At 40.0% G+C, this 12,711-nt stretch overlaps 1 protein-coding gene across 2 annotated transcripts in view; it reads right to left on the bottom strand.

Annotated features, from left to right (window-relative positions):
- The window catches only part of LOC126466467 (uncharacterized), a 63,887-nt gene that overhangs the window by 9,579 nt on the left and 41,597 nt on the right, over nt 1-12,711 (bottom strand). For both annotated transcript variants that reach the window (XM_050096389.1, XM_050096390.1), the window contains exon 7: nt 3,618-3,810. In XM_050096389.1, coding sequence (XP_049952346.1) covers nt 3,618-3,810 — 193 coding nt within the window. The remainder of the gene's footprint in view (nt 1-3,617; nt 3,811-12,711) is intronic.

Here is a 12,711-nt window from a genome sequence, read left to right as displayed (position 1 = left end):
TACATGCCAGGATAGCAGCAACTATTGTATTTTATAGTCATAGCTGTTCCAACTGCTGTACACACTTCAGCTGTTGCAAGTTACTAATTTTGGCACATGATGTTCTGTTTTAACTCCATGTTTTGATCAGACTGTCATCATTTAAGCAATTTTAACATTAGTGGCCAGAAAATAATCCAATAGCCGCTTTATTGGATGCGTACCTCGGATAGAGCACCCGACATCGCCAGCTATAGTAAAAGAACAGCAGATTCCACCGGAAGCTTAAATGACGGCAATCACAAGATTGGACACTTAGTATGACTTTGAGGTGGAACAGAACGTCAGATGACAAAATAATTAAGTGGCACCAACCAAGAAGCAAGGGCACAGCAGCTGGAACACATATTGTTGTTATTGTGGTTTTCAGGCTAAAGACTGGTTTGATGCAGCTGTCCGTGCTACTTTATCCTGTGCAAGTGTATACATCTCTGAGAAACTATTGCAATCTACATCCTTCTGAATATGTGTATTGTATATCTCTTGGTTTCTCTCTATGAATTCTACCCCCCCCCCCCCCCCCACTTTCCCTCCTGTACGAAATTGGTGTTCCCTTTATGTTATGAATATTTCATTCTTGTGTGCGCGATCAGAATGAATGTGCTACATATTTTCCCGACATTGGAGGCAGATACTGATCCCCTCCTACATTTAAGAAAAAATTCAAAATGTTAGCTCCATTTCCTTCACAGCAGTTTGTACAACATGCACCAAATACAAACTTATGGTGATCCCTACTTTTCATTGCAACGTTTTCAAATTTTGTGCACTATGCTACTTACATGTGAAAAATCAGAACAACTATGACCATTCTGAAATGATGGGTAATTCGTCATGACGCCGACATATAACGCTATAAGTAACATAAAAATCTTTTTTTTTTTTAACCTAACCATTATTGTAAAATCGTATGAAAAAAATACGTGGTTAACAGAGCACACATGATGGTTTACTAATAATGACACTGCTGCACTTTGACTAGCACGCTAAACAGCACTCTCTCTCTGTGTGTGTATAGCAGCACTTGACAGCCTGACTGTGTCAACACACGGACTGCCAGCCTTCTTAAGCGTCCTTGCCACCTCCCTCAGGACAATGATTGGACCAGCACACTAGTTACAGGGTTTTTTGTGTGGATTTCATGAAATAATTGTGTCAGCACTTAGAAAAATTCATTCACCATGAAAAATGTATTGATATGATTAACATATTTTTACAGTCTGATTCATATGCTACAGTAGAAATGAATACTTCGTGCAATGCAAATTCAGAAAAATTATCGAATTCTGTACATCAACGTTCAGCCTGATGACAGCCAGTTGTTTCTCCAACACTATCCATACAGGTAACGTTTATTTGTTAAGATTTCTTAAGCAGATAAATTAGAGATCAATGAAAATTGCACTAAATAAAATTATTTATCACTGAAATTGATGCAAGAAGCATTTACATTTACAGGTACCACCCAAAAGTGTGGGGACACTTAATATTCACTTGTCATTCTAGCTAGAAACAACATTTTGATGTATGTTTTCTTTCACCAAAGTACTTTATATACATTACGACTGAATATGTTTTTTATTAAAACTTCCTGGCAAACTACAACTGTGTGTTGGACCAAGACTCAACCTCTAGACCTTTGCCTTTTTCAGTCTAATGCTCCACCAACTGAACTATCCAAGCACAACTCGGACCCTGTCCTCAGAGCTTTATTTCCACCAGTACCACATCTCCTATGTCCCAAACTTCACAGAAACTCTACTAAGAACTTGCCTGGGGGATGTTTCCAGAATGAAATTTTCACTGTGCTGATCTGAAACTTCCTCGCAGATTAAAACTATATGTCCGACCGAGACGAACTCAGGACTGGTGGAGGTAAAGCTGTGAGCAAGGAGCATGAGTTATGTTTGGGTAGCCCAATCAGAAGAGCACTTGCCTGTGAAAGGCAAAGCTCCCAAGTTCGAGTTTGGTCCAGCACACAGTTTAATCTGTTTGGAACTTTCATACCTGTGCACACTCCACTGCAGAGCGAAAATTTCATTCTATGTTTTTTATTGTTTAAGAATGAATCATTAAACAAAAATTTCCTTGCAAAGTCTCAAAATGACTAGCTCAAAAATGGGAGTAATTTGGCTTGTTACTCTCTGTATAAATATATAAAAACTTGAATGACTGATAATTTATGTTTTTTGACAGTGCAGCTGGTGTAACTAAGCATCAGTACTTAGGAATTTTTGGAATTAACAGTTTTACACATTTTCTGAACAATGTGACTTGTTGGTGTCTTGTTTTAATTTCAAGTGTTGGACTATTCATTTGTGAAATATTTCTGATTCAGAACTGTTGTCAGTCAGAATGCACAGCCAGTAATTGAAATTTTCACTGGATTTTTAATATTTCCATGATTAAGATCAGCTCGGAGTTTGATTCTCGCATTATTAAGGTGCAACAGAATTTTTCAGCATTTTGGCAGACAGGTAGCAGTGGTATTAGTGGAACTGTAACAAATTTCAGTTAAATTTTGTATGCTTACAACTTCTTGTCTTTTTGAGCTCGATATGTCAAAACAATGGAAACTCCAGGTTGGAATATCAACAATGTGAAGAAAAGATAAGATTGCTACTTACCATAAAGATGACACCTGAAGTTGTCTGAAATCTTTGTGCAAGTGCCTTTAATTTTGCCTGTCTGCAACTTTACGTATAATTTTTATAGTAAGCAGCAATCTGTCTTTTACTTACACTTTTGAGCTCAATATGTGTTATGGGACCTCACTGTGACCCAAATCAGTTGACTGTTCTTCAGCATTTATTTTAAGGCCACCATTCACATTTATAAACTATTAACAACGAATTAGTAACTATTATTCGTTCACCTAATTTCAGTACAACATTTACAATTATTAACAAAGTTATGTACAGGTTCACAATTAATCAATTTTGAGGCATACATGGCTCTGAGGTCTACTTTCTCATGTTGTATATGTAATATAATGGTCTAAGAGTCACATCTGTGGCAAATATGACAAGCCGTAGGAGGAGAGCAGTCATACATTACTCTTGCACCCCTTTTAAAATTATAGTGTTGAACTCCCAACATTTGAGCATCTACAATTCTTATTTGCAGTAAGTAGGGTTAAGAATATATAGCTCAGCTTCATTACACATAGTTCAGTTAATGCACTTCTTTACAACAAAAAGCTTCAGAGCTTTATAAAAATTTAATTTAATTTAAAATATTGTTAAAAACTTAGTATAACAGGCCACCACGACATTCATAAACCTCAACTGTAGGATATGGTGATCAATTTGATGTGTAACAAATGTCGAAGCAGCAGCAGAAAGTTCACGGTACTATAGCATCAACAGGTATTTACATTTGCAAGAATAAATAAGTAAGAATTATATATTATGGAACATCCCTGATGTGATAAACTGTAGAGTATACTGACAGAAACAATCAAATGGAACGTCTCACCACTTACCTCCAACTTTTGAGGAAGTTACAGCACGTCAAATCACAAATAGCAGAAACACTTCTATTTTACGTATTTATTTTGCAGTTTTCAACTACTATACCTTTCAGTCCATTCCACTGACTTTTGGTCACAAAGCTTCATATAAAAGAATGATGGGAAAACAAATGTCATTAGCGTTATAGTTGAACCTCCCACAAGAGATAAGATCTTTCCAAATTTTGGTATGCTTTCTCCAATAAAAAGCATTGTCAGCATCATGATGCTCCGCAATAAACACCGTTTCCAATTGTATTCTGGAAATAGAAGACAATATATTTATCATTTATATCAGTCACACTTTGGTGTACAGTGTCCAAGTAAGTAAAATGTGGAGAAAAATTGTGTCATGAAATTTTAATACTGGATAGCTGATGCCAGTAGGAATCAAAATTTCTAATGTTGTGTAGGTCGACAACGCACCATTTTTAAACTACAGAAACTTGGTGCCGTGCACTCCGATTGGCCGTGGGATTGCCCTGTTGCCGTTCGTCAGTTGACAGGCAGCGCTATGGCTGGCGATTCACACGTACGACCGTCCCTCACCATATCATTGCCCCAACATGATACACAGACGAGTCAAATAGATCTTGCTGTTTGTCCCCACCTTATGTCAAGGGTATTCGCATGTAAGCTTCACTTTGGAACACATACACGTCACCTACGATTTAGTAATGTAGTAAGCATTGCGGCACAGAATTTGTTTGAAGAACAGCTGACGGTCATGCACAAGAAGATCAATAGTTGTATGAGGAACGGTACACAGAAAGACACCATCCACACCCACAAACGTTTACAGCAATTTACCAGGGACTTGGCAAAACAGGCTCATTAGCAGGATATCATGGCAGTGCTGAAAGACCTCTAACATGATGGGATGCTGCATTTGAAGAGGCTGCTCTCGAGCGCTTCGAGGAAGCACCTACGACAAGTACTTGAGCGGTTGCACACGTCATGGTGGTCACTCGTTGGTTCGTCTGGGAGGTTTTGAGAGATGACGGCAAGCATCCATTTAGTTTCCACCCTGTCCAGCACCTAAATCATGTGGCAGGCTATGAACACAGGCTAGGGTTTTCCCAGTGGTTTCTGTGATGTGTTGCACGAGATCCTGACTTCCCCTACATTGTGTTGTTTACCAATGCAAGGGGAAATCCTCATGTCACATACGTCCATGAACACCAGGAACAATTTTCGCTCAACATCTGTGCAAGCATTGTGGGTGATCATTTGATTGGGCCATTCCATCTACCTCCTCGACTTACCGGGGCAAATTACCTTCACTTTTTGCAAGAAACTCTACCCAGCCTGCTGGAAGTTGTTCCCATGGACATACGGCAATGCATGTGGTTGCAGCATGATGGGGCGCCCGCACATAACAGTCGTGCTGTGTGCGGATATTTAGATGAACTCTTTGACGGCTAGGTAATTGGCAGAGGTGCTCCTAGGACATGGAAGACTGGTGTGCTACCACCGAGCTTGCAGGCCACCTTTGATACATCACGATCTCTGGCTGGCAAAGCATTCAAGGTCATGCATTGGCCACAGCATCTGGCAACAGGGCAATTGGAGTGTGTGGCACCAAATTTCCGTAGTTTAAAAATTTTGCATTGTTGACCTACAAAACATTAGTAATTTTGGTTCCTACTGGCATCACCTATCCAGGGTTAAAATTTTATGACAATTTTCCTCCACCCTGTATAAATATAATGTGCATACAGGTACAGTGGACACCTATTTATTTTTTACACAGCATTTTCAGCTATGAAATGCTGCTCCCTAAAAGATAATTTTTTACACGGTGGTGGTGTGGTCTTCAGTCCAGAGACTGGTTTGATGCAGCTCTCCATGCTACTCTATCCTGTGCAAGCTTCTTCATCTCCCAGTACCTACTGCAAACCTACATCCTTCTGAATCTGTTTAGTGTATTCATCTCTTGGTCTCCCTCTACGATTTTTACCCTCCATGCTGCCCTCAAATACTATATTGGTGATCCCCTGATGCCTCAGAATATGCCCTACCAACCGATCCCTTCTTCTAGTCAAGTAGTGCCACAAATTTCTCTTCTCTCCAATTCTATTTAATACCTCCTCGTTAGTTATGTGATCTACCCATCTAATCTTCAGCATTCTTCTGTAGCACCACATTTCGAAAGCTTCTATTCTCTTCTTGTCCAAACTATTTATCGTCCATGTTTCACTTCCATACATGGCTACACTCCATATAAATACTTTCAGAAACGACTTCCTGACACTTAAATCTATACTTGATGTTAACAAATTTCTCTTCTTCAGAAATGCTTTCATTGCCATTGCCAGTCTACATTTTATATCCTCTCTACTTTGACCATTATTAGTTATTTTGCTCCCCAAATAGCAAAACTCATTTACTACTTTAAGCGTCTCATTTCCTAATCTAATTCCCGCAGCATCACCCGAGTTAATTCGACTACATTCCATTATCATCATTTTGCTTTTGTTGATGTTCATCTTATCTCCTCCTTTCAATACACTGCCCATTCCATTCAGCTGCTCTTCCAGGTCCTTTGCTGTGTGACAGAATTACAATGTCATCGGCGAACCTCAAAGTTTTTATTTCTTCTTCATGGGTTTTAATACCTTCTCCAAATGTTTCTTTTGTTTCCTTCATTGCTTGCTCAATATACAGATTGAATAACATCGGGGATAGGCTACCACCCTGTCTCACTCCAACCACTGCTTCCCTTTCATGCCGTTCGACTCTTATTTCTGCCCTCTGCTTTCTGTACAAATTGCAAATAGCCTTTCGCTCCCTGTATTTTGCCCCTGCCACCTTCAGAATTTGAAAGAGAGTATTCCAATCAACAATGTCAAAAGCTTTCTCTAAGTCTACAAATGCTAGAAATGTAGGTTTGCCTTTCCTTAATCTATTTTCTAAGATAAGTCGTAGGGTCAGTATTGCCTAACGTGTTCCAATATTTCTACGGAATCCATACTGAGCTTCCCCGAGGTCAGGTTCTACCAGTTTTTCCATTCGTCTGTAAAGAATTCATGTTGGTATATTGGAGCCGCGACTTATTAAACTGATAGTTCGGTAACTTTCACATCTGTCAACACCTGCTTTTTTTGGGATTGGAATTATTATATTCTTCTTGAAGTCTGAGGGTATTTCGCCAGTCTCATACATCTTGCTCATTAGATGGTAGAGTTTTGTCAGGCCTGGCTCTCCCAAAGCTGTCAGTAGTTCTGATGGAATGTTGTCTACTCCTGGGGTCTGGTTTCAACTTAGGTCTTTCAGTGCTCTGTCAAACTCTTCACGCAGTATCATATCTCCCATTTTATCTTCATCTACATCCTCTTCCATTTCCGTAATATTGTCCTCAAGTACATTGTCCTCATATAGACCCTCTATATACTCCTTTCGCCTTTCTGCTTTCCCTTCTTTGCTCATAACTGGGTTTCCATCAGAGCTCTTTATATTCATGCAAGTGGTTCTCTTTTCTCCAAAGGTCTCTTTAATTTTCCTGTACGAACTATCTATCTTACCCCTAGTGATATGTGCCTCTACATCCTTACATTTGTCCTCTAGCCATTCCTGCTTAGCCACTTTGCACTTCCTGTCGATCTCATTTTTGAGAGGTTTGTATTCCTTTTTCCTGCTTCATTTACTGCATTTTTATATTTTCTCCTTTCATCAATTAAATTCAATATTTCTTCTGTTACCCAAGGATTTCTATTAGCCCTCATCTTTTTACCTACTTGATCCTCTGCTACCTTCACTATTTCATCTCTCAAAGGTACGCATTCTTCTTCTACTGTATTTCTTTCCCCCATTCTTGTCAATCGTTCCCTAATGCGCTCCCTGAAGCTCTCTACAACCTCTGGTTCTTTCATTTTATCCAGGTCCCATCTCCTCAAATTCCCACCTTTTTGCAGTTTCTTCAGTTTTAATCTACAGTTCATAACCAATAGATTGTGGTCAGAGTCCACATCTGCCCCTGGAAATGTCTTACAATTTAAAACCTGGTTCCTGAATCTCTGTCTTACCATTATAGAATCTGACGCTTTCTAGTATCTTCAGGCTTCTTCCATGTATACAACCTTCTTTCATGATACTTGAACCAAGTTATGATTAAGTTATGCTCTGTGCAAAATTCTACCAGGCGGCTTCCTCTTTCATTTCTTCCCCCCAGTCCATATTCACCTACTACGTTTCCTTCTCCCCGTTTTCCTACAATCGAATTCCAGTCACCCATGACTACTAAATTTTCATCTCCCTTCACTATTTGAATAATTTCTTTTATCTCATCATACATTTCATCAATCTCTTCGGCATCTGCGGAGCTAGTTGGCATATAAACTTGCACTACTGTGGTAGGTGTGGACTTCGTATCTATCTTGGCCACAATAATGCGTTCACTATGCTGTTTGTAGTAGCTTACCCACATTCCTATTTTCCTATTCATTATTAAACCTACTCCTGCATTTGATTTTGTATTTATAACCCTGTATTATTCACCTGACTGGAAGTCTTGTTCCTTGAATTTTTTACATAGCTTTTGATTAAATTACTGCCTAGATTTTTTTTAATAAAGAGAAATTTCACATTTGTGAATGCGTTCATTGAGGCTGTTGAATGTAGAGAAATAGCAACACTAGAAATGTGTGGTAAAATTGCTCTATTACATAACCACTGACAACAGTCAAAAAATTAAAACATCTTCCTCGGAAGGAGAGGAGTTGTACATTAGTTTCAAACGCTTTTACAATTACGGCCTTGAACAATGTTAAAGTTGTAACCACAACCATGTACAAATCCAAAAGCAGGGTTGTCAATGAAGTACAGTACTTAGCACTGAAAGCACATTATTACAAACATCAATGTACAGACAGAACAGAATTCAACTCCTGGACAGAGAATGCTGCTATCTGTACAAATATTGCATGTTTCAGAATGTACGAACATAACAAACATAAGACATTTCAAGAACCTTCCAGAAATTATGAATTCAAAATAACATATAATTGATAGTTGTTGGGTTTGAACTGGTGATCCACAGCAAGTCCGCCAGTGATGTCAACTGCTATGCCACATTGCGTAGAACATAGCTTGCGGTACTTTCCCGTCTCCTTGAGAAACATTGAACCATTGTTTCAGAACTTCTCATAGGAGCCAATTGCAACCTCCTGGCTCTAGATCTTATCAATGGTCCTCCGTATAGCAACATTGGCAGATCCTCGCACTCTGCTCATGTTGTTACATCCTCTTCACTATGATGAGCATCGAAGGCAGCCCCTCCCATTGAAACTTCACTGCCATCAAGCAAGTCTTGACTTCCCTTGAACAAGAAGCCACCATCAATGATCTGTGCCTCAGGACTTTAGTGGCTTTCATATGTTGGACATTAATGATGTCTCTGTGCTTTTGTCTTCTTTTGAAGGGTTGTAATCCTTGACTTTGTATGTATACATCTGACAAGCAATGAAGGGTAGGATACAGCCTACAGTAGCTACTTAGTAACTTTCCTGATAGTACCATTTACTGCATGGCATATAAACCCATACCATATCCCTGGGTAGTATCTCATCAGTTGGTGCTTGGTATTATAACATTCTCAGTCCACTCCTGGTTGTCCAAGGTCTATATGCAAGCCAGCTGCCTTGCTTTGCTTCATCGGTCCTGGTGACGAGAAATTTCAAGCAGTCATCCTGAGTATTGTCCCGATGAAACAGGAACAGTGTATCCATTGTTGTTTCAGCCTGTGACCATGGAGCACAAAGAACAGTGTGAAGCCTGTAGTGTCTTGTTTAGTTGTGTTACATGCGAATATCATGACAGGCAGTATTGTACTCCAGGCTCTCTGACCTCAACGTATGAGGGCATATCTACCAATGTCTTACTAAATCATCCTCTGAGGTCATTCATCTGTGAGTGATAGCCAATCGTTGTCCTGGAGGTGATGTCACAATATGAAATTACCTCTGATACTAGTCTTGGCTGGAAAACATTTTCATGATCAGAAATCTTCACATGGGGTGCTGTGTGCTTTAAAATGATGCCTTCTACAATGGACCTCGCAATTTCTGAAGCTTTAGCAGCGGCACAGCTTTGGTGACAGCACAGTAGGTGGGCTAGTCTGTGCATGCTATTATCTACTGACTCCTGTTTGTCAAGTTTGGGAGCCTACCCAAGAGATGAATTCAGCGGAACAGTGCTGCTGCAGACGGGATAGGTACTGGATGCCCTGGAGGTAACTGGGCATGTGCTTCCGTCACTGGCGTCATTGCAGTGGCTCACTTAGTGTCCAATAGATTGGTAGAGACCTGCCCTGTATTATCTGCATCTGATTCCTTTACAGTCTTCATGAATCCCAGGTGACCATACATTGACATTTCATGGAAAAACTTCAGGATAGCTGGCCCCAGATAAGCAACCATTTCTGCCCCTTCAGATTATAGTTTCTCTTATACAATGTTCCATTTATTTGTTTGAATGCTTCTTCAAATGGTTCTTCCTTCTTCAATGCTTTTATGGTCTATGGTTTTCAGCAGTTCCTCCTGTTCAGCAGCAATGACATTCAGTGCAGCGATGACAGATTTTGTCCACACTTGCATGTTATGCCAAAGGATTCCTTGAAAGGTATTCAGCAGGAGAAGTCTCAGCACCCACCTGATTAGTTAACCTGGCCCAATTTATTAATAGGACCAGTCAGCACACACTTTGTGAACTCAAATGGGAATCCGTGGAGGGAAGATGACATTCTTTTTGCAATGCGCATCTGAGAAACATCAGAGAACTGGCATCTGAGGCTGACTACAGGATGATTCTACTGATGTCAACATACATTTCGCATGAATACAAAAAATATAACAGAAATTAGAGCTCAAATCATACAGAGGCATGTACGCAGTAGTTCTTTCCTTGCTTCATTTGTGACTGGAACACTAAAGGAAATGACTAGTATTGGTACAAGGTATGCTCAGCCATGTACTGTAAGATGGCTTGTGGATTATGTATGTAGCTGTTGTTGTACATCTTTCAGGTTACTCAGTCACCAAGAGAATGCTGGTCCATCACGATGGTAAGTAGTTTGCCAAATAAATATGGCCCAAACTTGTTGAAAGGCCAAACAACTATGAGGCACTCTTTATAGATTGTACAGTAGTTCACCTTGAAGTTTGAGAGTACTCTGGAACCATGAACTATCACCTTTTCACCATCTTCCTGAATTGTACTAACTGCACCACTCCCTTTACCAGTACTGTCAATGTGGAGTTCAATCTCTGCATTTTCATCATACAGTGTTACAACTAGAGAAGTTAGTGCCTCTGTACAGACAAGAAAAGATCCTTCTTCCACCAAGTTCCAGGAAAATTAGGAATTTCCCTGCAATAGTTCTTGCAAGAGACATGTGTTGTTACAGAAGTCTTTTATGAATCACTGGTAGAATGAACGCACTCCAAGAAAATTCCTCCCATCACAAATGTGTCAAGGAGTCAGAAAATCTGTGCCTGCTCTTATTTTCTCTAAATAGGACAGCCTCCATCGCTATCAACTAGGTGCACTTTTATGGATTCTGATGGAGATCTGTAGTCTGAATACATTTCTACACAATTGTTAGATGGTTTAGATGTTCTTGAAATGTCTTTGAGAAAACAACAATGTGATCAAGATAGCAAAAACATGTCATCAGTTTTGTGTCAGAGGAAGTTGTCCATCATATGTTCACAGGTGGCTGGAGAATTACATTGTCCACAGAGCCTAACTCTGTATCTTAGAGGCCATCAGAAGTTGTGAAGGCAATCTTTTTCCAGTCATGCTCATCAACATTCATCTGCCAGTGGCTCTGCATTTCCATAATTTAGAAATGCTGTGTTCCTTTCAAGCAATGGGTCTCAATGCGTGGCAATGGATAGACATCTTCTACGTGGTATTGTTCAGTCATTGGTACTTGGTTGTTGACGCAGAAACACCATGTGCCGAGGACTACAGGACTACCAGAGAGGATGAAAGACACTCTGAAGATTCAATGATATCAACTGGTAGTATCTTCCAGAATGAGATTTTCACTCTGCAGCAGAGTGTGCGCTGATATGAAACTTCCTGGCAGATTAAAATAGTGTGCCAGACCGAGACTCAAACTAGGCAAGGTTCACAGGAGAGCTTCTGTGAAGTTTGGAAAGTAGGAGACGAGGTACTGGCTGAGAGGACGGGGCGTGAGTCATGCTTGGGTAGCTCAGATGGTAGAGCACTTACCAGCGAAAGGCAAAGGTCCCAAGTTCAAGACTCGGACCGGCACACAGTTTTAATCTACCAGGTAGTATCTTCTCAACTTCCGCCCAAATTATGCTTTGTTCAGCAAGTGACACCCTTATGAGTGCTAGCTAGTTAGTGGATGATCCCCAGTTTAGTGTTTTACACTGGGCCACTTGGCCAGTCTTTTCTCCATTCTAGATTTGGAAGCACCTGAAAACTAGTGGGGACGGCTAACATTCACTGCTGTCACTCCTCGGTCAGACCAGATCCTATTGACAGTTTGGTAATAGCTGCATCCACTGTGTTGTCTGTAGTGGTAGTTGTTTATTGCTGTGGTTGTTCCTATGCACATACCTTTAAGGATCAGTCATGGCTGCTCCTGATGATTAGTGATCCTGAGTTCTCCTTGATCACTTTTAGCACTTATGATCATTGGTATGTAGATTTATTTTGAGAGCCTGGGTTGCTTTTTACAATCAACAGAAGCCTCACAATTTCCCTGCATTTAGTTAGACAACTGTAACATGTCGTGATAATGGGGGTATAACGTTTCCAACTGCTCAGAGCAATCTCTGTAATCTGATCGTGTTGGACTCACTTTGTCAATCTGGAGTTACGACTGTTGGTGAAACCTGCAAGAAGTCCCATTTGAGAAGAATATTATGACAACATTCAGCTTTTTAAAAAAGTTCAAAGGGCAGTGCTTTCTCATTGATAGTTATTATTTTATTCTTGCAGTACATGCTTATGTCAGATGGATATATTTTCCATCTGTGACCTTCAGTACTTGCATATCACAGATCATAGTATTCTTTAACTAGTAATAATAAGCATTTGACATTACAGAAAAAGAAGCCCATGTCAACTCGCACCTGGACAATGACAACGTCAATGCAATTTCATGGCATCTTTGTGACTGTTGCCCA

Source organism: Schistocerca serialis, chromosome 1 (assembly GCF_023864345.2).
Source record: "Schistocerca serialis cubense isolate TAMUIC-IGC-003099 chromosome 1, iqSchSeri2.2, whole genome shotgun sequence".
NCBI classification, from domain to species: domain Eukaryota; kingdom Metazoa; phylum Arthropoda; class Insecta; order Orthoptera; family Acrididae; genus Schistocerca; species Schistocerca serialis.
Note: the sequence above shows the minus strand (reverse complement) of the source record. Positions and strands in the feature narration are given on the sequence as shown.